General features: G+C 58.0%; 1 protein-coding gene across 5 annotated transcripts in view; it reads left to right on the plus strand.

Annotated features, from left to right (window-relative positions):
* ROBO3 (roundabout guidance receptor 3) overlaps positions 1-25,810 on the plus strand; it is a 99,972-nt gene that overhangs the window by 33,986 nt on the left and 40,176 nt on the right. For 3 of the 5 annotated variants that reach the window (XM_075909594.1, XM_075909595.1, XM_075909596.1), the window contains exons 1-2: positions 3,844-4,161; positions 18,745-19,071. In XM_075909594.1, coding sequence (XP_075765709.1) covers positions 4,077-4,161; positions 18,745-19,071 — 412 coding nt within the window. In that variant the 5' untranslated portion in view covers positions 3,844-4,076. Of the gene's footprint in view, positions 1-3,842; positions 4,162-18,744; positions 19,072-25,810 lie in introns of those variants that run through there. The other 2 variants (XM_075909597.1, XM_075909598.1) reach the window with 2 other exon arrangements.

A 25,810-nucleotide genomic window follows, 5' to 3' on the forward strand; every position in this document is an offset into this window, starting at 1 on the left:
CCACCCCGGCTGGGCCTAGCGCACACCACCCACGCAAGGAAGCAGAGACACGCTGGCTTGCAGGGTCTCAAGTGGGAAAGATGGAAAGGATCGTGCCAGGCTAGAAGGCGATCGCAGTCAAAGGAGAGTGTGCAGCATTTACAGTTCCCTGCCACTATAACTCCATTAAAGAAGCCTCTGAAAAGGTCTCTGGGTGGTTCTCCTGCATGAGAGGTGCGTTACCCGCTGGGGCGTTTGGCAGGCTGTCTTGTGCTGCCCAGGTCCGAGGCAGTGGGGTCCAGGAGAGAAGGCTGAGCAGAGTGCTGAACAGTCTGAGCTTGGGTAGCCATGCACCTAGCAGGCTGAGAACAGAAGCTCCTTGGCGCCTCCTGTAGGTGAAATGGGAGAACTGCAGTGTGTCTCCTACCTGCTGCCAGGTATAACTTGCTTGCAGTTCAGAGGAGCCCAAGCCGCACTGTCTGGAATTGCCGTGTCCCACCTCCCGAACTACTCTATTGGGGCTGTGCAGCTGCAGATGTGCATGAGGGTGAGGCTCCCTGGTGCTTGTTCCGAGGGAGGCCAAGCTGCCCTATGCTGGGAGCCGGGTCCATGCTGGAAAGTCGCAGAGTGGCGCTTTCTCATGGAGTTGCAGCTCTGATTAGGTACCTTGGAGTCCACCAGCGAACTGGAGAGGACCTGGAAGCAGGAGCTGAGCTGGGCGGCGAAGCAGTAGCAGTAGGCTGAAGGGTCACTGCCCATGGGCAGCCGTGCGCCAGAGAACAGTGGCTGGAGTCCATATCAGCAGGCTGTGTGACGGACCGGGCCGGATCTGGGCACAGCTGAGGGTGTCCGCTCAGAGTGAATTGCTCAAATTTGGGGCTCCTTACAGCCCCCAGACTGGAAACCTTCCCAAACAGGCCACAAACCAGTCCCACAGAGCGCTTCAGCTGCCTGCCTGAAGCCTCCCGAGCAAAACCCCTCCGACACCCCAGCAATATCCATGCCCCAGATGGCCCCTGGCCCCATACACCGGTGGGGGGTCTTAGATCCCAATCTCACCTACCCTGAACAAGTTCTGTCCGGTTCCAAGAAACCAGCCACAGTTCCCAGGTCAATTTACCCTCTGGATCTTACCCACAAATCACGCTGAGCCAATCCTTTAGCATCTAACAACTAAAGGTTTATTACTACAAGAAAGAAAAACATGAGAGTAAGGTTGCTGAAGTATCATACATTACATGCATCGAATCTCCCAGTTCTCGATGCAGGCTCTAGCAGAGATGTTACAGCTGCTGGCTTAAAAGTCCTTGTTGCACATCCTAGATCAGGATGGGTCCACAGGTCTTCCCGGCCCTTCGATCCCTGCATTGCTGCCTCTGGGATGAAGTGCTGAGCTGAGTACCTAGATGGAGTCGACCACATGGCATATTTATACTTCCTTCCTGGTCTCTTCTTGGCTGCAACAGGTCACCTGGCCAGCGGCCTATCCCTGTGTTCCCTGCTGGCAGTCCTTAGGTGTCAGCCCTCATTCTTGAGGTGTGTCCTTGGCCCATTGAGTGCTATTGTCCCACATAGCCTCGCTAATTAGCATGTCCATAGGCCGAGCTTTTCCCAATACTCAAGCACATTCAGAGAGACTTCCAGTCTCCATACAGAGTACAGATTCCTAACCACACACACAGACATTATACAGATATATGAAGAGCAGATTCAGAATCAGAAGAAAGGAAGCTTTTGTTTGACCCCTCACATGGCCCCCTTTGTACCACTTTTGGGGCAAACACCCCCCCCCCCATGGGTGCAGCAGTGACCTGGCTGCTCCCCTCACAATCCAATAACATGACAGGCTGGAGGCCACCCCCACACGTGGGAGGTTCCAGTGCCTGTGGGGAGGGAATGGATGGAGTGGGGGGTTAGGTTCCCAATGGAAGGCCAAGCTTTGGGGGCCTGAGCCAGCTGGATAAATTGCTTCTTTCTTTTCCCCAAATCAGTGTGGCTGTGTTCACAGTTCCTGGGCACCAGCGCATGCTCTAGAGGGCAGCAGAGTGCTTCCATGACTGTGCTGCCAGGTGTGAGCTCCTGCCAAACGCCTGGAGCAGTGACCTCGGATATCCTGTGGAACCTGTCCTGTGCTCTGCTATTGACTCCTGGCAGCAATAACAGCTGCAGGAGAAGTGAGGACAGGAGTGGAGTGTCCCAAAGGATGGAGGATGCTGGAGAACAATTGGCTGCAGGGATGGTGCAGAGCGCTCTGGACTCATGGAGTGATGTGTGGCAGCTGTGGAGTGCAGTCACTGGTTCTGCAGAAGGGCTACTAACCTGCATGCAGCACTTTCAGGGCTAACTGGGTGGGCTGTAAACTACACAGGAAAGGGGTGTTAAAAATCTTGTTTATCCAGCATCCCAGCCTGCCCAGAGACTCAAGATGGCATCGTGGTGCAACAAGTTCAATAACAGGTAAGAGCAGGCGTGCCAGGAGCGTAGGAAGCAGAGAAGAGTGGGAGTGAATCTGAAGAGGTTCTTAGGATGAATGGAAGCCAATGGGCTGGCCCAGTAGCAGAACCCACCACTGTGCCCTGCCCTCTTCCCACTGAGAAGGGGAGAGGCCGGAGATTGCTCCCAATGCTAACTCACCAATACTGGTGCTGGATGCAGGAAGGAATTCTTTCCCAGAATGCCGCTGTTTGTGGATGCTCTGGTCCTGGCTTAGTGCCTGCCTTAGTCACTGCTGGAGGGAGTAAGATGCACGTGAATTAATCTTGCAGACAGTGCTAACCTAGGGGCAGTGCACCCCGGGGGGAATTGAGAGACAAAAGGGAAAATGAGGAAAGAGAATCCAGAGGCATGGAGAAGAGTGGATTAGGAAGCAAGCCCCAAATACTGCTTTGTTCAGGAGCCAAATGCAGGAGTGCCTGGCACCGCAGGCTGAATTCTGGACCCTGCTAAGGACACCGGGTCCCAGGGAAAAGAATTTACAGCAGCGCTGCTGACTTGGATGTCTTTGGAACAGGGTGTTGTGGGCAGTCACAGCTCTGCACCAGGATGGTGCATGTGCAGGTTCAAGCTCACCTGCAGCCTGAGGGAACATCAAGTCACATTCTCGAACCTCCCCTAATACCTTGGAAAGGCACCAGCTGTACACGTCCCTTCCATGTTTAGACATTGGATGGGTTCCTCGGGCGTGTCCGGGGTGCTGCATTCTGGGGATCTTGGGCCATCAATGGGGCCTGAGGTCGCCCATCCAGCTGCAGTGGCAGGTGAGTTTATTTTCAAGTGCTGCTAACAAGCCAGGGTGTAATGCTGCCACTGCGCCCTGGCACCCAGCGCCTGCCGGTGCTTAGGAAGGGCCAGGCTCTCCTTTCTCAGTGCAAGTTTCGCCCACTGCTGGATACTCAATTATTTCACCAAGCCCTTGTGTGGAGAATGCGGCGCTGAAAAGGGTCATTCCCGTCCCAGCTGGAGCAGCAAGGTCCTGGCCGGAGCTGGCAGCAGACGAGGAATGAATGAACCGACATTCCTGTAGCGCGCCAGGCAGCATGGCCACAGATTTCATCCCAGTCCCCCCCCAGGAGCAGCTCTATGGGGCCTGGCTGCGTGTGCGGGGGGCTCGTGACCCGTCCCTTGCACAGGGCCAGAGGGCAGGGAGCCAGCAATACGCGGACAGTGTCCGGCTGCCCCACGTAGGAGAGTGGCTGGGGAGCTTGGCTCGCGCTCCCAGGGATGCAAGTGCCCAGGTGCCCCGGCCTGCTCAGCAGCAACCCCCGCCCCGCCCCGGCCGGGTCTGTCTCTTTAAGGGGCGGGGGAGGCTCCGCCTGGGAAGGGGCCGGACGCTGAGTTGGAGCAAGTTCCCGGTGCTGCAATCGCGGGGCGAGCAGGGCGCCGGGGATCCCGGGAGCAGGGATGAGTTAATCCCTGCCCCCTTCCCGCTCGCGACCCACCGGCAGCCCCCCCCTGCCGCCCGAGCCCCGCCCCCCAGCGCGCACCGCTCCCTCTCGCCCGATCCCCGGGGTCCCCCCGTGCGCCTCGCGCCCCCAGTCCCGCCCGGACCGAGGGGCAGAGGCTCGCCCGGCCCGGCTCGGCTCGCCCTTCCCTGCGGGATGTGGCCCTGGCAGGCCGGGGCCACGCGGCGGCTGCTCTTGCTGCGGAGCCTCCTGTGTCTGGTGCCGGTAGGACCAAGCTTCGGTAAGAGCCCGCGCGGGGCCGGGGCCGGGGCTAGGGAGGGAACCCGAAGCCCCGCGCCCAGCCCATGTCCGCAGCTGGCCCGGCAGCTGCCTGCCCCGCAGCGGCTGCTGCCCGCTCGGGACTCTGGCCAGCCGAGTGGGCAAGAGAAGCCGCGCGGGGCTTGTCCCGGAGCCCTGGGCCGGTGGAACAAGGAGCTGGCCCGACCCCCATCCTCTGCGAGCCAAGGCGGGGAGCCCCGCGCACAGCGCCTGCCTGTGCCGTTGGGGGAACTGAGTCACGCTGGAGGGGGGTGGCAGGAGCAGAACCAGACCCCCCGAGTCCCACCCACGCTGTAGCTGCGAGGCCACCCGCGTAGCCAGGAGAGCTGGCTGGAGGCGTCTCCCGGCACCATTCCCACTAGCGCTGCGAGGTGGAAAATCCCCCAGAGGCGGCAGGTTTGGCTGGTGCGGTGCCCTGTGCCTGTGCTGGGCCTGGGGGTGGTAGGCAGGCTGGTGCTGGTGTAAGACAGGCTCCTGTAAGGTGTGGGTCAGAGAGAAGAGTCCCTTCTCCTGCTCCCCTATCTGAGTCATTGACACTGACAGTCCCCACTCCCAGTCCTTCCTTCCTTGCTCCCCTGGCTGAATTACCCACCGGTCCATTTTCCCAATGGCTCTGCTGCTGCTCCCAGAAACACCCGGCCCCCCGTGGGCGGCAGCTCGCCACATGTGGCTGCTCGGAGGGAGCTGCAGCTGGGCTGGGCAGCAGGGCTGGGGCAATGTGTGAGCCTTTTGTGGGCCAGGTGCCAACAGATCTGTGAGCCCCCGTGTCCTGTCGTGGGCCTCTTCCGAACGCGGGTGCTGGTGAAGGGGACTGTCTGTGTTTCTCAGGAGCCAGGCTGGAGATGGTGACAAGAGGGATGGGCAGTGCTGGTGGCCATGCACTGGCCGTGGGAATGCCCACTGGGGCAAGTGGGTGCAGTGGGGAAGCTGGCATTGGCTCTGTGGGGGGAGGGTAGGAGAAGTGGGGTGTGAAGGATGGGGGTTGGGAGGGAAGGGACAGCCTGGGCAGAGGGAGGAGGCGCGGAAGGCCTGGGATGAAAATGGGGTGTGGGGACGCAGGGAGGGTAGAATCAGGAGCCAAGAGTTCCCCTTTACCATAGCTTTCATTTGGCCTCCCCTGGAGCATGTATCTCTTTAAAAGAGATGAAACTGAGAGCAAAAGGGACTGACTTCAGCCACTAGAGGAGGTAGCAAGATCAGAGCCCTTTCCCCAGAAGCCTCTGGATTTAACACCGCTTTCTCGGGTGCAGAACGGAATTTTGGACAGACGGACAGACTTAATAGCCAGGAGTCCTGCTGCTATGATACTTGCCTGGGCTCGTTTGCCCAGTTCTGAGCCGGAGCTGTCTCTGCAGCTAGGCCAAGCGTCCTGACCCCTGGCTCAAGGAGTAGAGAATTATTCAGATAAGTGGAACAACCCAGTGCGTGTGGGGGAGGGGAAGAATGCAGGTTCAGGTCCCTGCTCCGATGTCTTGGTTTCGTTCCCCTGTGGAATGAAAATGCTGATCCCTCAACATTTTGGGCAAACAAATGATTGTTCTGAGCTCCAGGCTTGTCATTTCCAGAGCAAGAGCTCTTCAGCCGCCCAAGGGGAGAGCTGAAAACCCAGCTGCAGAGCAGGGACAGGAGTTTAGCATAACTAGGGGGGCATACAAGGGGAGGGGACCTGCGGGAACAATGACACTGAGTGACCTGTAGTCTGGGCAGGCTTCTCTGCCGCTGTCTCCTCCCTGCCTCCTAAAGCAGCACAAGTGAGTATACGCTGCAACCGTTGCTCTCACTGGTGCCCTGCTGGGTATGGTGGGCCCCTGAGGATCAGTGTCCATATTGGAAGGATGATTTTTGCCCATCAGAAAGCCCTGATAAATTCTTGCTAGCAGCACGCTAGGCCTGGCATCCAGAGAACAAGCAGCAGCTCTGGTCAGCTGTGGGCACCGTTTTGGTGAACAAACATGCCGGAGCTTGTTGATGTTTGTGTGCAGGAAGCAAACCAGATAGTACAATGCCCAGCACAGGGTCTGCGGGCAAGCCTGTTGGACCGAGCTCCCTGTGCGTTTGCCGGGTTGCATCTGAATGTGATGGAACGGTGCATCTTCTGCTGCAACTCCTAGGCTGTGGTGGTGTTTGCAAGAGGTTCTGCCTGTATTTAGATAGGGCAGAGGAGATGGGGCTCTCAAATCATGCAGGAAGGTGGGTTTTGTGCATCAAGAGGCAAGATTAGAGCCTTTCATTATGAATGCTGCCTGTCCTCAATAATTTTTCCTCTCCAAACCAGCTTCCATCCCTTGGCCTGTGAAGGGATTCCCCGAGTGACAGCTCTGGGGTTGAGTGTCCTTGCAGCTCATTGTATTTACTGAGGGCTGCAAAGGATCAAAGACTCGGGTGCAGATGAAAGTGCAGCCTGCAAGCTCTGCTGCAAGCAAGGTCGTTTGGGTTGGCAAGTTCTGTGCATCACCTGTGCACCTCAGTCCTGTCCTGCAGCACCCCTGGCCTGGCCAGGGTCACCTCTTGTGAGGGGCGAGTTGGGTGGGGTTATGCGATGGTTTGGGGTAATAGAAGACGAGGCTGAGATGATCAGACTGCTCTCAGCCAGCTCCAGGATTGATTTTTAGAGCTTTCTAGCGGTGACCCAGTGGGGCTGGATTCCAGCAGCGCTCAGTGCTCGGGTGCAGCTCTGGCCCTGTGTGCACTAATCCCAGGCCTGTGCTGTCCTGCCCAGCTCACCCCTCCCAGAAGAGCTGCTCTTTGTTGTTTGTAAATATCACGAAGATTACAGCTGTTGGCTGAAGACAGTAACTGCGGTGGCTGCTCCTAGGCCACGCAGCACACCAGGGCAGCAAGACACAGTTATGGTTGGTGCTGGGTCAGTTCGTCCTGTGCTTATTTCCTGGTAAGAGACAGCTGCTGTGTTAGTGGCACTCAGTCATTCTGTGGCCACAAGTTGCTTTGCAGACTACATAGGACTCTCTCCAAGACCTCAGAAATGCAGCCCTCAACTGTGCTCTCGGGTAGTCTGGGCTGTGCTGGAGAGTGTCCACACAGGCCATTGCTGCACCGCAAGTTGCTGCGCTGTACCTGGCCTGCCATGTAGTCGCGCCCGAAGCTCTTGGCCAAACTCTAATGTGGGTAGTGACAGCCCTTGTTAAACTAGAGCAGGAAATGAAGAGCCCTGTATCCCGCCGAGACTCCAGAGGGAACGGAGGCAGTTTTGACCGGGATGCTCAGGTGTATGTTGCTACCCTCACTCCAAGGCCTAGCTCAAACCACATCGTTTTGATGTGTGTCTTATGTCTAAATCGGAGTGCTTCCCCGCCCAGGAATACAGGGTCTCCCAGGCTCAGCACAGAGCCAGGACCACGTCTGGAGAGCTCTCCAGTAACAGCCCTTTGTCACTGAGCTCAGTGGCTCATCCGGGAATGTTATGGCAGGAAAGTGGCTGTGTCTTGTGCTAACTCTAAAGCACTAGGTGTTTTGTCTTTCTGGGGGAGAAAGCTTTCCTTCTGCTGCTGATTCAGGGAGAAGAAACGAGGAGCAGAAGTCCCTGTTGGGGTAGCTCATTTTCTCTTCCCTGTTTCCAGTTGCTTTCACTGACCTCCAGGCTCTGAATTGCAGTGGGAAGCTTGGAGAGCTGTAGAAGCAGCTAGAAACAAGGAGCCAAGTTACCAGCTGGCCTCTCAGGCACCATCCGCAGTAGTGCCGTGGTCCAGGGATGGATAACTGAGTCGCTGCTATAGGGCAATAATAGAAACCTCTGCTGCTTTCACTTCAGATCCACGAAGATGCACCCCACCCGCTTCGGTTACGAAGAGCCAGAGAGAAACCTTAGCTGCATTTGGAAGTTTGCCCCTCGGGGGCGCTGGGGTGTCAACTGTGGCAGATTAGCCTTTGTGAGATGATGGGCAGGCAGGACGGGGCAGCCCTGAATTTTTCGTTCCTCATGTACTGATCTGTTTGGGTCATCGTTAGTCTCGTTCCAGGGCTGATGGGGAGGGAGCCAGGGTGGCTGTTGGCTGGCAGGCTGGGGGAGCCCTCTGACTGTGGCGAATGGGGGTGTTGCTCAGAGCAGCAGAGACGCTGTGATCTAGTGATGGTTTCTGGACAGTCTAACGCTGGTGCCTTCTCCCTTGCCCTGATGGGAGGAACCAGGCTGGTCAGGGATTGACTGGTACCAAACGAGAAACGGCGTTCCGCAGCATCTGCGAGTTGTCTGGTCTTTTTTTGGCATCACCCCTAATTAAGTTAAAGTCTTGGAGTGGCTGAACCCTAATTTCTAGATTGCTGAGGCCCCGGGTGTGAGAATCATTTGCAACGAGCTTTGCGGCTCTCCAGAAACCCCAGCAAGAGGAGCCAAACGGCGGCTTTGCTGCTGCTCCAGAAGGAAGAAACCTGTCCTGCTCAGGACAACAGCCTCTTGCTGGGCTCAGCCTGGTCTGAAGAGGCCGCATGTGGCGTGTGCTCTCTGCAGAGTGCCTGACTGGCAGGCTCCTCTATGCATTGTCACACCGCGCAGCACCTCCCACGCAGCAGCCCTCTTTGTGCCAGACCCGTCGGGCATGTCTTTGGGGGGCTGTGTCTGTGCTGCTGCATGCTTGGTGCAAACCCGGTGTGGTGGCGAATCGGGGTCCCCCGCCTCCTGCACCCCCGTAATTGCATGAACAGACTCCACCAGCCAGTAGAACAGAGGGAGTTTATTGCTTCTCCAGGATGTAATCTGGTTACAGGAACTGGAGCTAGGAGGCCTCAGTGCCCCCCCTTGAGATGGAGGGTGGCTGGGCCCTACAATCCGAGCCCCCTCCCTGGCTCCTTCTCCCCTGCTTCCCAGACAGAAACTAACCCACTCCCTTCCAGCCCTGCCTCCAGCCAGGGCTCCACTCCCCTTCTTCCCATTGTTCTGCTCCCTGGGAGATAACTGATCAGACCGGTTCGGAGCCCCCTTGCATAATGACTCATCCCCTGCCCTGCTGGGCCGTGCTGCAGCCAGCAGCCAGTGGAGGTCAACCAGTGCCCAGCATAGCAACCAGCAAGGTACCCCCCACTACATCACACCCGGTGAGTCCAATGGGGCATGAGAGGTGTCACAGGCATTGTGCTGGCCTGACCAGCCTTTCCCCAGGGGGAGCCATGAGCTCTGTGTGGCTCTCTGCTCCTGGAATGGGCAGGGCCTGCAGGGCCAGCTAGGACCTAGGTGCTCTGTGCTGCTGCATCAGGCCCTGGCTCCTGGAAATGGGAGCCCAGTGACTTCCTCCCTTCAAAACAAAGTTGCCAGCCTTCAGGACTATGGAGAAAGGCTTGAGACCAAGCCCAGTGTAGCCTGGCCTGTTTGTCTGGGGACTCAGCAAGGATGCTCTGAGCAGAGTGGCCTATCTCATTCCTCATTGCGGTGCTGGCTGTGAGCCCCACAGTTCTGGGGGCCCAGACACCTCCCAGCAGAAGGCTACCCGAGCCTGTGTCCCCCAGAGAAATCAGGTGACTGTAGGCTGGGCTTAGATAACGTGACCCTTCCACCTAGTCAAGGCAGCTGTGGGTGTGACGGGGCAGGGCAGCCTGCCCCCCAGCAGTGGGGGTAAATGTTGGGGTACACCTGCCTCTCTGCACAGCGGAGGTATCTGCTGCCACTCGTGGGGGATAAGCAGGCTGTGTTCTGTCCCTGCTCCCCGCACACAGTGCTGCACCCAATGGGGCACCCTGTCTAGAGCACCCCATGATGGCGACCCACCCTCTGAAGGCAGGGATGTGGTGTGCGTTCTTGAGTGGACTAAGGGATATGGCATTTGCCTGGGGAGTGCAGCATTGGGGTCTTGAGTCCTGCCCCCCCAACCCACCCCGGGAGCAGCCGGACAGTCAACACAGGCCGTCCCAGGGATGGAACCAGCTCCCCCACTTGGAAAGCATGATAAGGGACCCACTGAAGGTAGGGAGGTAGAGTAGGCTTTCCAGTGAACTTGTGGTGAACCAGGCTGCCTGGCTCCAGCAAGCCGCACAGCCAGACAGCAGCTGGGGCTGAGCAGCGTGACACCAGCAAAGGGTCATACCTGCTCCAGGAGCTCACTACCCCCGTCCCTGCGGGGCTCTGCTGAACTCCCTTGGGGACACGGCCTGCTACTGACTGCTCAGCACACGGGTGCAGAACACAAGTGGAGCCCAACTTGCCTTGGTTAATGCTCTCGGCGGGACTGTGCCGCTGCTGGGATGGCCAAGAGCCCTCGTCTCTGGGCTGGGGCTGGGCTACCCATACCAGTCACTAGCGCCAGCTGCCCCGCCTGGCATGCACATGGGCTCCCAGAGCGCAGGATTGGGCCCCGTCCTGACGCTGCTTTTTAGCCCTGCACTTTTATCCCGAAGGAGGCGGTTCCTGGGGTGCCTGGGCAGGACTGGCCCTCCCGTGAAGAGTACGCCTTGTCTGTGTTGTCCAGGGAGTAGGGCCCAGCGCCCCAGCCTGATTTGCCTGGGGGCGGGGAGGTGTCACTGATCATAAATCACCCAGTTTGTCCCCGCTGGGTGGGTGGAAACAGCTGCCAGTGGAGCCGGGTGCCCTCTGCACCCTGTGGAGCAGGACTGGTAACGGGAGTGGGGTGGGGGGCTGAGCAGAAGGGCACCTTGTTCCCTGGCAGCGCTGGTTTGGTTCTGGGGCGGGGGTGCTCTCTTGTGAGGCCATTCTGTTTCGGCTGCCCTAATCGGGGTGCGGGCGGGAGAGGGGTTGCAACTGAATCCCCAGGCTCTGCTAGGGAGAGGGGGCCGGGTGATCTGGTGTCTGGAAGAGGAAGGCAGCGTTGTTGGGAGCCAGGCACATGAGCTGCTTGGGACCTGGGGAGGGAGGCTATAGCAGCAGGGTCAGGGTGTCCCCAATGCCCAAGTACCAAACCAGTTGAAATGTACGTGGGGAGCAACATTGGGGTGAGCTGATGAGACCAGGGGCGTCCCTCTCCGGTATGAGAACTCGTTGGACCTGGCTCTGCCTCCAGGGCTTGGACCCGCCCATCACCACATCACGGTGGAGCTGGTAGTGCTGTCGAGTCAGCGTGGGGGCTCTCGGAGGTGACTGCACAAGTCGTCTGGGGTCTGAGCTCTGAGCTGCAAAACCCTGCCTGTGCCTGAGGGGTTAACGTGCTGAAGTCCTTCCCATTTCATTTCCTTAAACATCTGCCAGACCCAGGAGATTTGGCTTCCCTGCTCCTAGGGGATTTGCAGGGCAGGAGTCGGGTCCCCGTGGAGGTTTATTCTCATCCCAGGATTAACCATCTCCAGAGTTCCGATGGCCCTGCCCATGTGATGCCTTAGCAATCTGCTGGAGCTAGCAGGCCAGGCTGAGGTTCTTTAATCCCAGGGGCTGGGGGTGTGGTGGGGGGGGGGGGCAGTGGGCAGCAGCTGACCTCCTGGAAGGTGCCAGCCTGCCCGAGCGCCTGCGGGGATGTGGCTTTGCTCTGCAAGCCCAGTAACTGCTGCAAGGGCTGGAGCAGCAAACCAGCCAGTTTCAGCCCCACCCGTGCTCCAGTGAAGCGCAGCGAGTCTCTGTCCTGTGCTCTCTGCCGCCCCAGCTGCTGGTGCCTTTGTCTGTCAGGACTGGGAATGCAGGGCTGTGTGCCTTGCCTTGAGCACGGCGGAGACTCCTGACTCCTCTTGGCAAGTGTCAGTGGTCTCTCACCTTCCCCTAGGCAGCCCTCAGGGAGGGGGGAATCTTACACAGCTCCCTCCCCCCATGAAAGGGGTCAGTGGGGCTGGGATTAGAAACCCTGAGGCCCCTGGGAGGACTCTGGGACACGTGGGGGCATCCCTTCAACTCCTTAGCACTTGTGGGCAATTATCAGCTACCTGAAGAGCTCACCCATGGCTGCTGCGTGCTGGGTCTGCCATGGAGCAGGTATGCAGATGACCTAGTTGGAGCCGGAATAGAGCCGGAGACACAAGCCATGTGCATGGGGCCTGGGCCTGGGCCAAAGTAGGGGCTAAAGCTTTGCGAGCATAAAGCAGTGAGCAGGAGCCAGGCTCTTCCTGCTCCACGTTCTCAGAGCCCGGCACTGCAACCACACACACGCTGCCAGGCCAGGCTGGGCTTCTTCCTTTCTCTTTCACATAGACAGTCCTAAGGCAGGCCGGGCTCTGGACACACACACACAGTCCCGCAGGATGGTCCCAGGAGATCCCAGTATCACGTATGGCATGAAAACTCCCAGGGTATGTCTACACGGCATTCCTCTTGCGAGAGAGGAATGCAAATGCAGCCCAGCGAAGTTGCAACTGAAGCGCGGATTTGAATTTTCCGTGCTTTGTTTGCATAATCGTGTCTGGCCCCTATTTCGAAATACCCTATTTTGAGATAAAAAAATGCTGTTATTTAGACGTGGTTATTTTGAGAAAAAACCCTTCTTTTGAAATAACCCTTAAACCTCATTTTATAAGGAGTAAGGATTATTTCAAAAGAAGGGTTTTTTCCTCAAAATAACTGCCTCTACCCAGCGTTTTTATCTCAAAATAGGGTATTTCAAAATAGCGGCCAGACACGATAATTTCCCACGCTTCGTTTGCATAAAAATCGCGCTTCATTTGCAATTTTGCTAGGCTGCATTTGCATTCCTCTCTCGCAAGAAGAATGCAGTGTAGACATACCCCAGAGATCACTGGGCCACACTGCCCTCTCAAAGATAAGTTCAGGGTGACAGTAGGAGGAATAGAGAAATGGATCAAACAGTGGGTGGAAGGTAATGGGGGGGTAAAACCACAGATCTGGGTGCTGGGTAACTACGCCAGAGGGGCAGCAAGTAACTTGTTTGTGTGGGGGCATAAAATGGTGTCTCAAAGGGAGAGTCTGTGGCTAGCTGGGAAGGGAATGGAAAGTCCTGCCATGTTCTGAGCTGGGTCCATTAGCATGTCGTTGTATCTCCCTGTAAAGTCTGCCAGGGCCTATCACTGTGCTTCATCGACAATAAAGCTGCCAGGTGCCTTCATCCCTTAACGGCTTGTGTGGTCATTGGCGTGTGCAGAGCTGGGATGGCCAAACATCTAACTACAACTGGGAAATCTGGATAGCCACAGCCTGCACTCGGCTTGCCAAGGGGTGGACTAGAACTGCTGAGAGATGTCTCTGACAATCCTTGGTCCCTGCCCTGACAGCTAGCCTAGCCCCTGGTGGAGGGATAATGGGGCTCATCAGCACTTGACTTCTGCTTGCTAACTGGCTGACTCAGCAAGGCATGAGGGTGACTTTGCGACATGGGTCTGAGAACCACCAGCTCCTCTTGCCTTCTGGCCACTCAACATTGCTCAGATGGAATGTGTCTAATCCCAGCTGGGCCAGATTCAAACCGGTGGCCTGCAGGGTCCCACCAGAGCCCATGAGCAGGACCCGGAGGCAGGCGGTGTGCTCGGGAGCCCTGCTGGGAGAGCTGTGACGGGGACTCTGACATACGCAGTGGCTGGCTCTGGAGGCTTTACCCTGGCAGCAAAGGGTCACAAGCTCGCTGCGCTTATCGACGGTACCTGAGAGTTTTGGCCCACTGCCTTTTATCTGTGCCCAGCTCCCAGTGGTGGCGCCGCAAAGCCCTAATCTTGCCGCGTCCGTTTGGACACAAAGCTGCTCGGCCGCACTAATCGCGGTCTCGTGGGGAGCAGGGCAGGCGCTGTAATTCTCCCCCTCGCCACCGGGTTTATCCGGATTTGCTGGACGTTTCCAGCAGCTCTTGACTGCCCGGGACACAGGGAGGCTGCTCTTTGTGCTGCTCTTCAGATGATAGCGGCAGCATGATGGTGTCTGTGGGAGCCCTGCAGGGTCCATGGCAGCAGCATCCGCACCAGGCAGTGCCCCTGCAGACAGACTGGAGCCCTGGGCCGGCAGGAGGGGCCCGAAGAGGTTACGGGAAGGAAACGCCCATTCTGAGCAGGACAGGCTGAGCTGGGCCTCAGAGGAGAGAAGGACCCTCCTGCCAGCCTGGGGGGGACCGGGCTGTGCGCTGGGGCAGGGCAAGGGCTGGGCAGGGGAGTGGCGCTGATTGCTCTAGCTGGCAGCCTGGTCTCACTGCTGGGAATGAGCTGGGGTGGAGCTGGACACCGGCTCGTACGTGACTGGGCGCAGGTGATGCCCCCTTGCTGTGTAAAGTCCAGGATGTGTTGCTGCCCTTGGATCATTCTGCTCCCAAACCCACTTTTGGGGGGAGGGTGTCACTGACGGCTGCTCTGGGGTGGGGACTCTGCCAGGCTGCTGAGTCTGAAGTATTCTTCCAGAACGCACGCCCAAGGCCTAGTTAGGCTGGGATTGTCCAAAGCCGCTGAGTCACTGGGAGCAGGTGGCTGCGTGGGGCTGTGCTCTTGGGGACCCTAGGGCTGCTGGGAAGGGCCTTAGACCGGAAGGGGCTGTCTGGAAGCCCCAGTCCGGGGGCCCAGGGCACACCCAGAACATGCCATTAGCACTGACCACGAGGTGGGCCCAGGTCTCGGAGTTAGCGCTGAGCTGGGTGGCAGCAAAAGGCAGATTGCTACTGAGCATGGGGGGCTGCAGCCTGCCTTGGGCCGGGGTCCTATCCTGGTGGCAGCAAGAGGGTGGCTTTGCTCTGTGGTTCTATGCGTCTCTGCTCCTTTGTCTGCATGGGCCCAAGGGGGCCCTTTTCAATGTGGGTTGAATGCCTGGCAGAGGGTCTGACGCTTCCTATGGGCGAGCTGGCTGGGCGGTAGCTGAGCTGGGAGTGAGAGCTCGCGGCCTAGGTGGAGCGTGTCAGACGTGCTCCGTCCGTGGGTCAGCGTGGCACACGGGCAGGGGTTCTGGCTCCACGGGCCTCTGGATTCTGTTCCTCTGGTGCATCATCCTCGGGCAGGCTCTGGGCTCTGCCTTGGCTGCCTCCCTGGCAGGGGAAGTGTGTGGGCACGCGTGTGCATGTGTGTGGGGGTACATGTGCAGGGGGTATGTGTGCAGGGGGCACGCATATGCAGGCATGTGTGCATGAGTGTGGGTAGGCATGTGTGTGCATGCAGGGGGTGTGTGAGTGCGTGCGGGGGTGCACATGTGGAGGTTTGCGCATGCATGTGGGGTGTGCGTGTGTGTGGGGGGGTGCAGGGCTGCACATGTGCATATGGGGGCATGTGTGTGCAGGCACATATAGGTGTGTGGGGAGCACGTGTGCATATGTGGGGGTGCGTGTGCATTTGTGCGTGTGGGGGGCATATGTGTGGGGGTGCGTGTGTGGTGGCACACGTGCATGTGCAAGGAGCGCATGTGTGTTTGGGCGCATGAGTGTGTGTGCGGGGGGCACATGCATGTGTAGAGGTGCGCATGTACGGATGTGTGTGCGGGATGTGTGCGCGTGCGAGCGTGTGTGTTGGGGGGCATGTGTATGCAGGCACGTGTGTGGGAGGTGCATGTGTGCAGGTATGTGTGTGTGTGCAGGGGGCGCATGTGTGCTAAAGGGAGGGGGCGCGCGGGGAGGGCACAGCCTGGCTCCCAGGGCTGAATGGATCCAGCTTGCGATGGCGGGGCAGGGGCTTTTCAGGTGAGTCCCCGGCGTTCCCTCGGCGATCCCCCGGCGCACTGAGCTCTGTGCGCTTCTCGGGGCCACACAGTCTGGGCTGCACGGGTGCCCCTGAGAAGGGCAGAGGGCAGCCAGGGAAAGCAAAGGGCTGAGCTATCTTACCACTAGGGGCCCGGGGGCAGGGGGTGCCCGATGGGAGGAGCCATCAGTCTCGGGATAGGTGACATCACTGTGACATGCAAATGAGCCAGGGCAGATGGGACAGTCCGACGACTGGGAGCTGGGCCATGCGGTGGCTGTAACACCTCCCCATGGGTGCACCCTCCACTGTGTCTGGCCTGAGTCCTTGGCTGACAGCCGGGAGACCAATTCTGGGTTCATGGCCACAGGGGCTGCCCTGGGCCCAGGAGCTCTGACCCTCGCCTGGGGTCTCTGCAGTGCTGGAGGTTAATGTCTCGGCAGGGGTCCAGTGGGCTCTAGGTGGTGGCTGCCTGTGGACTTGGGAGATGCCTCCAGCCAGACGGTGGTTCCTGAGCTGGGGGCCTGTCGTGGGTGTCCCTGAGCGGGAGCCCAGTGTTGGCAGGGCCGTAGGCTCGCGGAGATGGACTCATTTACACCCACCCTTTCTGGAGAGCCCTGCCCGTGTGCATGCAGCCCTTCACTGTCCATCTGGGCTCAGTGACTCAACGGGAGACACTGGCTAGGCAGGGTAGGCAGTGCCACACACATGGCTTCCTTGTGCTCTGCGAGAGCACAGCCAGTGACTGGAGTGGTCACCACTGCATCCCTGGGCGTGTTCCCTGTGACCCCCCGGGCCTGGAGCTCCTGAGCACTGCCCAGTGCAAGAGCGGCTGGCTGTTAGTGGCTGCTGGCCTTTTACAAACACCCTGGCTAGGGGTGCAGATGGTCTGGCCCTGGCCTTGTAATCCATGGGCCAGGCGGGTGATGAGGGACTGGGGTGCATCTGGCCCATGTTGCCTCCTCGTCCCAGCAAATCTCCATGCCCTCCTAGCTAGCTCTGCGCTGCCTGTGGGGGAAGGGACAAGGGTCAGGGCGGGAAAGGCAGGAAGGAAGCCCCTGCAGGCAGAGGCTGAGCCTGTGCCATGCTCTGTCTAAGGTGCTGAAAATGTCTCTGCAAGATCCCGGAGGCTGCTAATTGCCGACTCTCAGGGTTAGTTCAGCCCGGAGCGTCCCTCTGACTTTTCTGCCCCTGCTGCTCTTGTACCCGTGTGTCCCGCGGAGCCGGGCAGCCACCCACCGGGCAGGGCGGGGCAGAGAGCTCTCAGCCAGTCAGCAAGAAAAGGGTCTGTAAACCTGCATTTCTGGTGGCTGTGGTCACGGTCTACGCCACCCTGCCAGGCTCTTCCTGCCCCGTCTCCTCTCTTGGGTGTGTCTACACTCCCAGCCTAGTTCGAACTAGGGTGGTAGTGTAGACATACCCTTGTGCACTTAGCTGCACTTCCTGTCCCGAAGCAGCAGCCGTGCCGAGCCTGTTGTGAAGCAATTCCTTTCAGGGGTTAACTGCAATAAGAACAGTCATTTCTCTGCCCCACACCACCCCTGGAGCCCAGCGTCTCTCCTCACACCGCAGACGTCCCCAGGGGTCCTCTCCCGTGGGGAGGGGCAGAACCCTCGCCGTGAGTCTGATGCAATCCTCTTAAGCATCCATGGTCCGGCTTGCTGTCAGTGAGCCGGATGTCCGCTTCGCATGGGTATGGCCACGCTTCCTGCAGTCCCATAAAGGTTGTTTGCAGCCCCCAGTCCCGGCTCTCAGGGTTCGGTGCTGTTATTTAGCTCTAATTCACCCCTCAATGTCTTGTAAGAGCCCAGCAAGCAGTGGAAGTGTTGGTGATGCTGCTAGACAATATTGACCTCCTGAGGTCCGGCAAATTCTCTGGTTCAGCACTAGTCAAGTCCCAAGGGTGCTGGACTGGAAAGGTTCAACCCGTGCCGTAAGAGAGTGATCTTACTGCACAGTGGTTCCAAGTGCTAGGCACAAAGGGTGAGCGGTGGTTATGCAAGGAAAGCGCAGTCTAAACCTTAAACCTTCTCACCCTAGGCAGTGCCTGGGTCAAGAAGTTTTCTCACCCCGAAGGCTGTTACAGTTCTTACTAACCAGGCCTGTCCCTTAAGCCTGGACCAGACGCCTCAGTTCAAGTCTTTGTCTTCCCAGCATTCTTGTTGCTTCCAGCAAAGGCAGGGGAGCAGAAAGGTCACAGCCAAGACATGCCCCTTTGCAGAGTCACAGGTTGGCGCTATCCCCGGAGTGGTCTTGTGCTGCTCAGCTGAGCAGTGTCCGTTGGGTGACACTTGCAGAACTGTCGCTGAATTGTAAATCCCTCGATGACAACACCCTGCCGGTCAGTCCCTGAACACCCCACCTGTGAGTGGTCCTCCCCAAAGCCTGCTGTCATTTGCTAGAGCAGTGCCACGGACATCCATGCTCGGGACATGTACCGCTGTTCAGAGTTGGAAAGAGCAATGGCTTTCAGCCGATCCTGACGTCCCTTTAGCTAGCTTACAGGCCATGCGCGGTGTGAAATGTGCACAGGCAGCTGAGTGCATGTGACGGCGCGTCGCAGAGCCCCCCGAGCCTGCACCCCCGTCTGCAGCACGCTGTGACTCCGCCAGCCAGTGGAATAGAGAAGGTTTGTTGCTGCTCCGAGATACAGCCCAGCACAGGGCTCCATGTAGGCATCAGAGGATAGGCCGACAGCCCTAGTTCCTTTGGGGGAAGGAGCTCACAGGCTCCCTGAGCCCCCTATACTGGTTCCAGACCTCTTCCTCCATGCTTCTCCATGCTCAGACTGCCCAGCTCCCAGGCTCTGCCGCCCAGCCAGGTGGCCGCCTCCGCCTCCCTTCCTTTGTCTCTGGGAAGAGCCTTGTTACCTGCCCAGGCTGGGACTAGGTGTCTGGGCCAATCCACGTGTGGGTGAGTCAGTGGGAATCTCACAGCCCAGCGCAGGGGGACCCCGGATCACAGAGCAGACAGCCCCCGCTACGGCACAGCGTGGCAGTCTCCATTCCCAGCAGGTGTCTGCTCATCCCCTGGGGAACCTTCCCCCTGATCTCTGCTCTCTTCCTCCTCCCAGGATCCCGCCCTCGGCTCGAGGACTCTTCCCCACACATAGTTGAGCACCCCTCCGACCTCATCGTTTCCAAGGGGGAGCCAGCAACGCTGAACTGCAAGGCAGAGGGGCGCCCCACCCCCATTATCGAATGGTACAAGGATGGGGAGCGGGTGGAGACGGACAAGGAGGACCCGCGGTCCCACCGCATGCTGCTGCCCAGCGGCTCCCTCTTCTTCCTGCGCATCGTGCATGGCAGGAGGAGCAAGCCGGACGAGGGCGTGTACGTCTGCGTGGCCAGGAACTACCTGGGCGAGGCCGCGAGCCGGAACGCATCGCTGGAGGTGGCCAGTGAGTGGGGCTCTGGGTGGAGCGGGCTGTTCCCGGGGCCAGTGGAGTGACACTCCCCGTGGTGGGCTGATCTCACCACAGCCAGGGTTACCACAGGCGGCACGGCGCTGGCTCCATGCCCACAGGCCATGGGAAGTCATGCTATGGGCCCAGGGCAGAATCTGGCCTCACGACCATCCCGGCTGGGCACGGCTCCATTTCGGCAGGGCTACGGCCAGGCCTTTACTTTGCTGGGTACGTGCCTTCCTGCCAAGAGGGGAGGTGGCACCTTCCCCCACGTGGGCGGGGGGTGGCCTGCTGGCTGGGGCTGGTGGGGGGGGGATGTCCTGTCTAGGAGTGCACCGTGCTGGGCACGGCAGCCTTGCCCTTTGCCCTAGGCCTCTGATGGGACTGTGAAAGGGGAGCCTGCGAGGCCCTTGACAGAGCGCGCTGGGCTTTGGGCTGGCTCACAGGTGTGGGGACTGAGCTGTGTCGCTGGGGCTGCAGACTTTCTCAGCGTCAATCAGGCCATTCCCGGGGCGCCCGGCATCGCTTTCCCAGCCAAGCTGCGCGGTCCAAGTACATTTCTTTTGCAAGGCTTTCCCCAGCAAGCCCCCAGCAGCCCCCTCTGCCTATAGTAACCCTGATCCCTGCTTGCAGCCTGGCCGGAGAGGCCGAGCGCAGAGCTGCAACGGGACAGAGGCTGCCATCAGCTGGACCCTGTGGAGAGAGGCCTCAGGGTGTTTCCTGCATCACTGAGCCCCCTTGCCCCGCACATTTCTCCTGGTCATTCAGGGAATAGGGAGCCAATTCTTGGCCTCTGTAGGCTTGGGGCGAACACCCCCTACCCTCCGGGCTCGCGACGAACACTGGTGTCCCAAGCGAGCAGCTGGGATTGGGTCGGGGCTCTTAGCTCCCTTCCCTGCCAGTGCTGACAACTGGGAGCAAGCACAGAAAAGCGGCCAAGGGTGGGCACATCCCCTCCTGCCTCCAACTTCTGTGTGTGTGTGTAGGTATTGCTAGATGTTTGGCTGCATCTCTGTGTGCCACCCCAGCCCTGCTCAGGCAGTTGGCACGGCAGCTCTCGAGCGATCTGCCCAGTGACCACAGGAGCTAAGGGATAAAGGCAGCCAGCCAGGCTTGCTGGCAATGAAGCATGGTGCTAGTATCCCAAGGACTCTACCAGGCTGCTAGTGCATGTACCCCTGGAGCAATGGGCCAGCTCTGTGGCACCGCTGCTTTGATAGGACATTCCACCCCCCCAGGCCAGACAAATACCCTCCCTCGGAGATACATTTTTACACCCGGATCCAAACAAGCTGGTACTGCCCCGGCGGAGTTACTGCCCTGACGTGGCTAGTTCTCTCTCCCCATCTTGTGCATGTGGGTTCCATCAGAACGTCTCTGCTGCTTACTGGCATCCCGGCCGGTTCCTTTCCGTGGGGCCAGTGTGTCCCTGTGCGCCCTGGGGATGTTTCTGTCCCCTCCCTGATATCGAGCTGTCCCATATAAGGATGTTAAGGACTAGTCGACTGTCTGATAAGCAAATGCATATCTGATAGTCAAGTCGACTAGTTGATTTCCCCCCCTCCACCGTTGCCTCTATCAGATAGACGCAGCAAAGGGGGGGGGAAGAGGGAGTACTTCAAAGCAGCAGTGCTGCACAGCTGATCCCGCGTTCAGCTGTGTGGCGCTGCCCCTTTGAAACACCGCCTCAGCGTTTCAAAGCAGCGCCGCATGGAGCTGACCCCGGGCTCCATGCAGCGCTGCTCCTTCGAAACACTGCAGCAGCTTTTCCAAGGGGCAGCACTGCATGGAGTCTGGGATCAGTTCTGCACGGCGCTGCTCAGAAACGCCGAGCTGCTGTTTCAAAGGGGCAGCGCCGCACAGCTGCTTTGAAATGCCGCCGCGGCGTTTACGTAGAGCCTGGGGTCAGCTGAGGTCTCCCCAGCTGATTCCGGGTTCCAGCGCAGCATGTAGAGCCCAGGGTCAGCTGGGGAGTTCCCAGCTGATCCCAGGTTGGGCTCTACATGGCATTTCAAAGCGGCAGCGCAGCATGGAGCCTGGGATCAGTGGGGGACTCTGAATCCCGCTCTGACCCCAGGCTTCATGCGGGCGCTTCTGCTTTGAAATGCACAAAAGCCCCCGCTGGGGACTATTGTGCATTTCAAAGCTGGCACCGGAGTGTAGCCCGGTGTCAGCCGGACTTCCCACGGGTCCAAGGCTGCACGCGGAGTTCCGCATTCCCCCTTTGAAATGTATAAGAGCCTCAGCAGGGGCCCAGTGGTGGCTCTTGTACATTTCAAAGGAGGAATGCAGAAGTGCCCATCAACTAATCGAGTAGTCGATGAAAATTCCATCGACTACTCGACTAGTAAATTACTTGATATTTAACATCCTTAGTCCCGTGCCACTTGCTCAGCCTTGTTCATGCCAGGCGCTATGGCCAGCGCCTGCCTCGTGCCAGGCCTCTGATCCAAGGGCTTCTTTCTCCGGCTCTCTTGCCACCCCTGTCTGATGCCAGAAGCTGACAGGGTTAGATGTGGGGAGGGGGAGGGAAGCCAGTCCATGTGCGTCAGGACATGCTGACAGCTCTGGGCAGAGAAGCCCAGGTAGCAGCTCGGAACAGCAGCCAGCCATCTCTAGACGGGAATTATTTATTGATTTTTGTGTCACTTCTCAGTCCATTACCCAGGCAGGAGGCGTTTATGTAATTTAGAGAGGGGGCAGCTGCTGGATGAGCAAAATAGCAGCAAACTGAATGTTGGGAATGATTACAAAAGGGATTGAGACTAGGACAGAGAATATCTTATTGCCTCTGTAAATCCAGGGGATGCCCACGTCTTGAATAGCGTGTGCCGTTGTGGGCACCTCTTCTCAAAAAAGGTATCTTGGTGTTGGAAAAGGGCAACAAAAATGCTGAGGGGTTTGGAACGAGTGCCATATGAAGAGAGATGAAAAAGACTGGGACTTTTCAGCTTAGAAAGGAGGAGGGATATGATAGAGGTCTAAAAAATCATGACCGGTATCAAGAAAGTGAATAAGGAAAAGCTAGGGATCACTAAATGAAATTAATAGGTAAGGGTCTGTCTACACTACAGCACTAATTCGAACTAACTTAATTTGAATTAGTTAATTCGAACTAAGCTAATTCGAACTAGTGCATCTAGACCTAAAAACTAGTTCGAATTAGCATTTTGCTAATTCGAACTAGCATGTCCACATTGAGTGGACCCTGAACCGAGGTTAAGGCTGGCCGGAAGCAGTGCCGGCAGGGCATCAGGTTAGGACTTAGAGTGTGGAGCTGCTGTCTCAGGCTAGCCGAGGGTTGTGCTTAAAGGGACCCAACCCCCACCCCGGACAGACAGTTCTCAGGGGTTCCCCGCTCGCTTGTCTAACTCGATGAGGGACAGCAAAGCAGTCCTGTCTTGGAGTGCTCTGAGTGCCCACACTCGACACATCACAGCACTCGGCCATCAGCCCAGCTGCACTTGCCGCAGGCTGCCATCCGGGGGGGGGGGGGAGGGTCAATCGAGGGGCTGTAGGAGAGCTTCTACCCTGAGGAGCCCGCAGAGCCACCCCAGTCCTCCCCATCGCGGACTCGTACCCATTCCTACCTCACCTCCTTCCACTTACCCCTCCCTAGCCCCTCTTCCTGATGTACAAAATAAAGGACACGTGTGTTCAAAAATAGAAACTCTATTGAACAAAACTCAGGGAGACTGGGAAAAGGAGGTGGGAGAGAGGAAGAGAGAGGGTGGGATAGGGGAGGGCAACTAAAATGATCAGGGGTTTGGAACAGGTCCCATATGAAGAGAGGCTAAAGAGACTGGGACTTTTCAGCTTACAAAAGAGGAGACTGAGGGAGGATATGATAGAGGTCTATAAAATCATGAGTGGTGTGGAGAGGGTGCATAAAGAAAAGTTCTTCATTAGTTCCCATAATAGAAGGACTAGAGGACACCAAATGAAATGAATGGGTAGCAGGCTTCAAACTAATAACAGAAAGTTCTTCTTCACAAAGCAAATAGTCAATCTGTGGAACTCCTTGCTGGAGGAAGCTGTGAAGGCTAGAACTATAACAGAGTTTAAAGAGAAGTCAGATAAATTCATGCAGGTTGGGTCCATGGAGTGCTATTAGCCAGGGGGTAGAAATGGTGTCCCTGGCCTCTGTTTGTGGAAGGCTGGAGATGGATGGCACGAGAAAAATGGCTTGGTCATTGTCTTCGGTCCATCCCCTCTGGGGTAGCTGGTGTTGGCCGCTGTTGGCAGACAGGCTACTGGGCTAGATGGACCTTTGGTCTGACCCAGTACGGCCATTCTAAGCTCAGGACTCAGGGTCGGGGGTCTCACTGGACCACCTTGATTTTCATGCAAACCTGCTCCTGGGTGGCCAAGTTGGCAGCTGTCCTGCCCTAGACGGCCACTTTCCTGTGCCTAGTGCGGAGGTCATGGATGAGGTCCACAATCTCCGCACTAGACCAGGTGGGCGCCCGCCTCTTGCAGACCTGGGCAGGCTCCTGGGAGCTGCCAGCCTGGTCCCGGGAAGAGGCGGAGGGCTGGGTGGCAGCAGGTGGCTGGCTCGTGCCGTGCCAGGTGCAGGGTCTGCTGGCTGGGTGCTGGCAGGCTTGCACCTGGCATGGGCACCATAGCCAGACCGTGGCCCTTTAAGGGCTCCGGGGCTGGGAGGGGGGCAGAAGAGTTTCCCTGGTGGTGCCCAGAGTGGCCACCAGGGCAAGCTGGGGAGGGCTAGCCTCCCACTAGTTCGAATTAAGTGGCTACACAGCCCTTAATTCGAACTAGTTAATTCGAACTAGGCGTCATTCCTCGTAGAATGAGGTTTACCTAGTTCGAATTAAGCGCTCCGCTAGTTCGAATTAAGTTCGAACTAGCGGTTTGCCTGTGTAGCGCCTATTAAAGTTAATTCGAACTAACGTCTGTTAGTTCGAATTAACTTTGTAGTGTAGACATACCCTAACAGATTAAAAACAAACCAAAAGAAGTTTTTCTTCATGCAGCGTGCGGTCAATCTGTGGAACTCCTTGCCAGAGGAGATTGTGAAGACCAGGACTTTAACTGGGTTCAAAAATGAGCTAGATAAATTCATGGTGGTTAGGTCCATCAATGGCTATTAGCCAGGAGAGGCAGGGATGGTGTCTCTAGCCTCTGTTTGTCAGGGGCTGGGTATGGGTAACGGGAGGGATCACTTGATTCCCTGTTCTGTTCATTCCCTTGGGCTGTCGGCAGACAGGACACAGGGGCTAGATGGACCTTTGGTCTGACCCAGTCTGGCCGCACTTATGTTCTAAACCCTCCTCCGCTGCCAAGGCCGCCGGGAGGAGACATCTCTGGGGTGTGGCCCTGCCATGAGCGTGTCACAGTTTGGTTGGTGGCACCGTGGCGCAGGGCGTTGCAGTTAGTGCCGAACCAGGGCTGGAACCCTGCGCCGGCAGTTAGATATCCCTCCTGAATGGATTTCAGCTGGTTTGGCCTTGTTCTTGTGCACTGTGGGGCTGACAATAAACCATGCTGCAGACACCCAGGCGCCCTGTCCTCCGCGCGCAATCGCTGTCTAGCAGGGCCACTTACCCAGCCGTGTGACCAGGCAGCAGCCTAGCTTGGAAGCTGCTCTCTCTTCTGGAGAGCAAGTCCTCCTGCCCGCACCTGCAGGACCTCCCAGCGGTAAAGTGCAGCCGCTGGGGCGGGCAGAGCATGTTATTAGAGCTCCCCTGTAAGGGCTTCCAGCCCACCGCCGTGCGACGGGAAGAGAGCTGCTCTGCGGAGGCCTGGGCTGGCTACAGGGGAAGGAATGAAGTCATTTCCTAAGTAACAGGAGCCCTTTGGGTGACCCTCTTAGCCTCTGTCAGCAGGCAGCATGTGCTTGGGTCACTTGGCTTTGAGCTAGTAACTCAGGAAAACTCCCTTCCTGTGGGGGCCACGGATGGGCTGGCCACGAGGGAGTGGGGAGCACACCGGGCTCTGCTGCCTGGGCTGCGCGCCTGGGTGCGCTCTCCTTTCACATATTTCAGCAAATGTGATTGGGGGGGGGGGGGTAATTTGCATGATACATGAAATCCACCCTTGGCTAGATCTTCCCTGCTGCTGAGCCACAGAGTTGTGTGCGCTCAGGATCTTTCGAAAAATCACCCCGTTGTCGAAAAAAACGCATCTAAACTGCGGTTTCAGTTTCGAAATGGCACTTGTTCGAAACAGCGCCATGATGCGATTATGCAAATGAAGCACGAGATATTTAAATCCTCGCTTCATTTGCACTTTCCAAGTGCTTCATTTACATCCCTCTGCTAACAGGGGTGTCGTCTAGACACACCTCAGAGGTCCCAGTGGGTGCCGATGCTACTGTCAGCTCGGAGACCTTCCTGCAGGGCCTGGTGGATTTGATAAGCGATTCTGTGGTGGGCACTCACAGCCCTTGCTTAGAAAGGAAATCTGCTTGGGAGCAGGGCTGGACCGAGCCATTCCGGCGCCCCGGGCAGACAGTTTAATTGCACCCCGGGTTGCAGAAGGGTGCACGTGTGGCCCCGCCCCCACTCCGGCATGTGGGAGAGGGCGCATGTGCGGCTCCGCTCCCGCCCAGTGCGTGGGGAAGGGCACACGGAGCTGGTGGCAGCAGGATGCACGGGCCTGGCCCAGCCTGGCTACCGCTGCTGGCGTGAAGCCCGGGACCGTGCAGGGCCCCGCAGCCGCGGGAGGAAGGGTGCTGCTGGCTGGCGCTGCGGGGGTTAATGCAGCCCCTGCCCTG

This window comes from Pelodiscus sinensis, chromosome 26 (assembly GCF_049634645.1).
Source record: "Pelodiscus sinensis isolate JC-2024 chromosome 26, ASM4963464v1, whole genome shotgun sequence".
Taxonomy (NCBI): Eukaryota; Metazoa; Chordata; order Testudines; family Trionychidae; genus Pelodiscus; species Pelodiscus sinensis.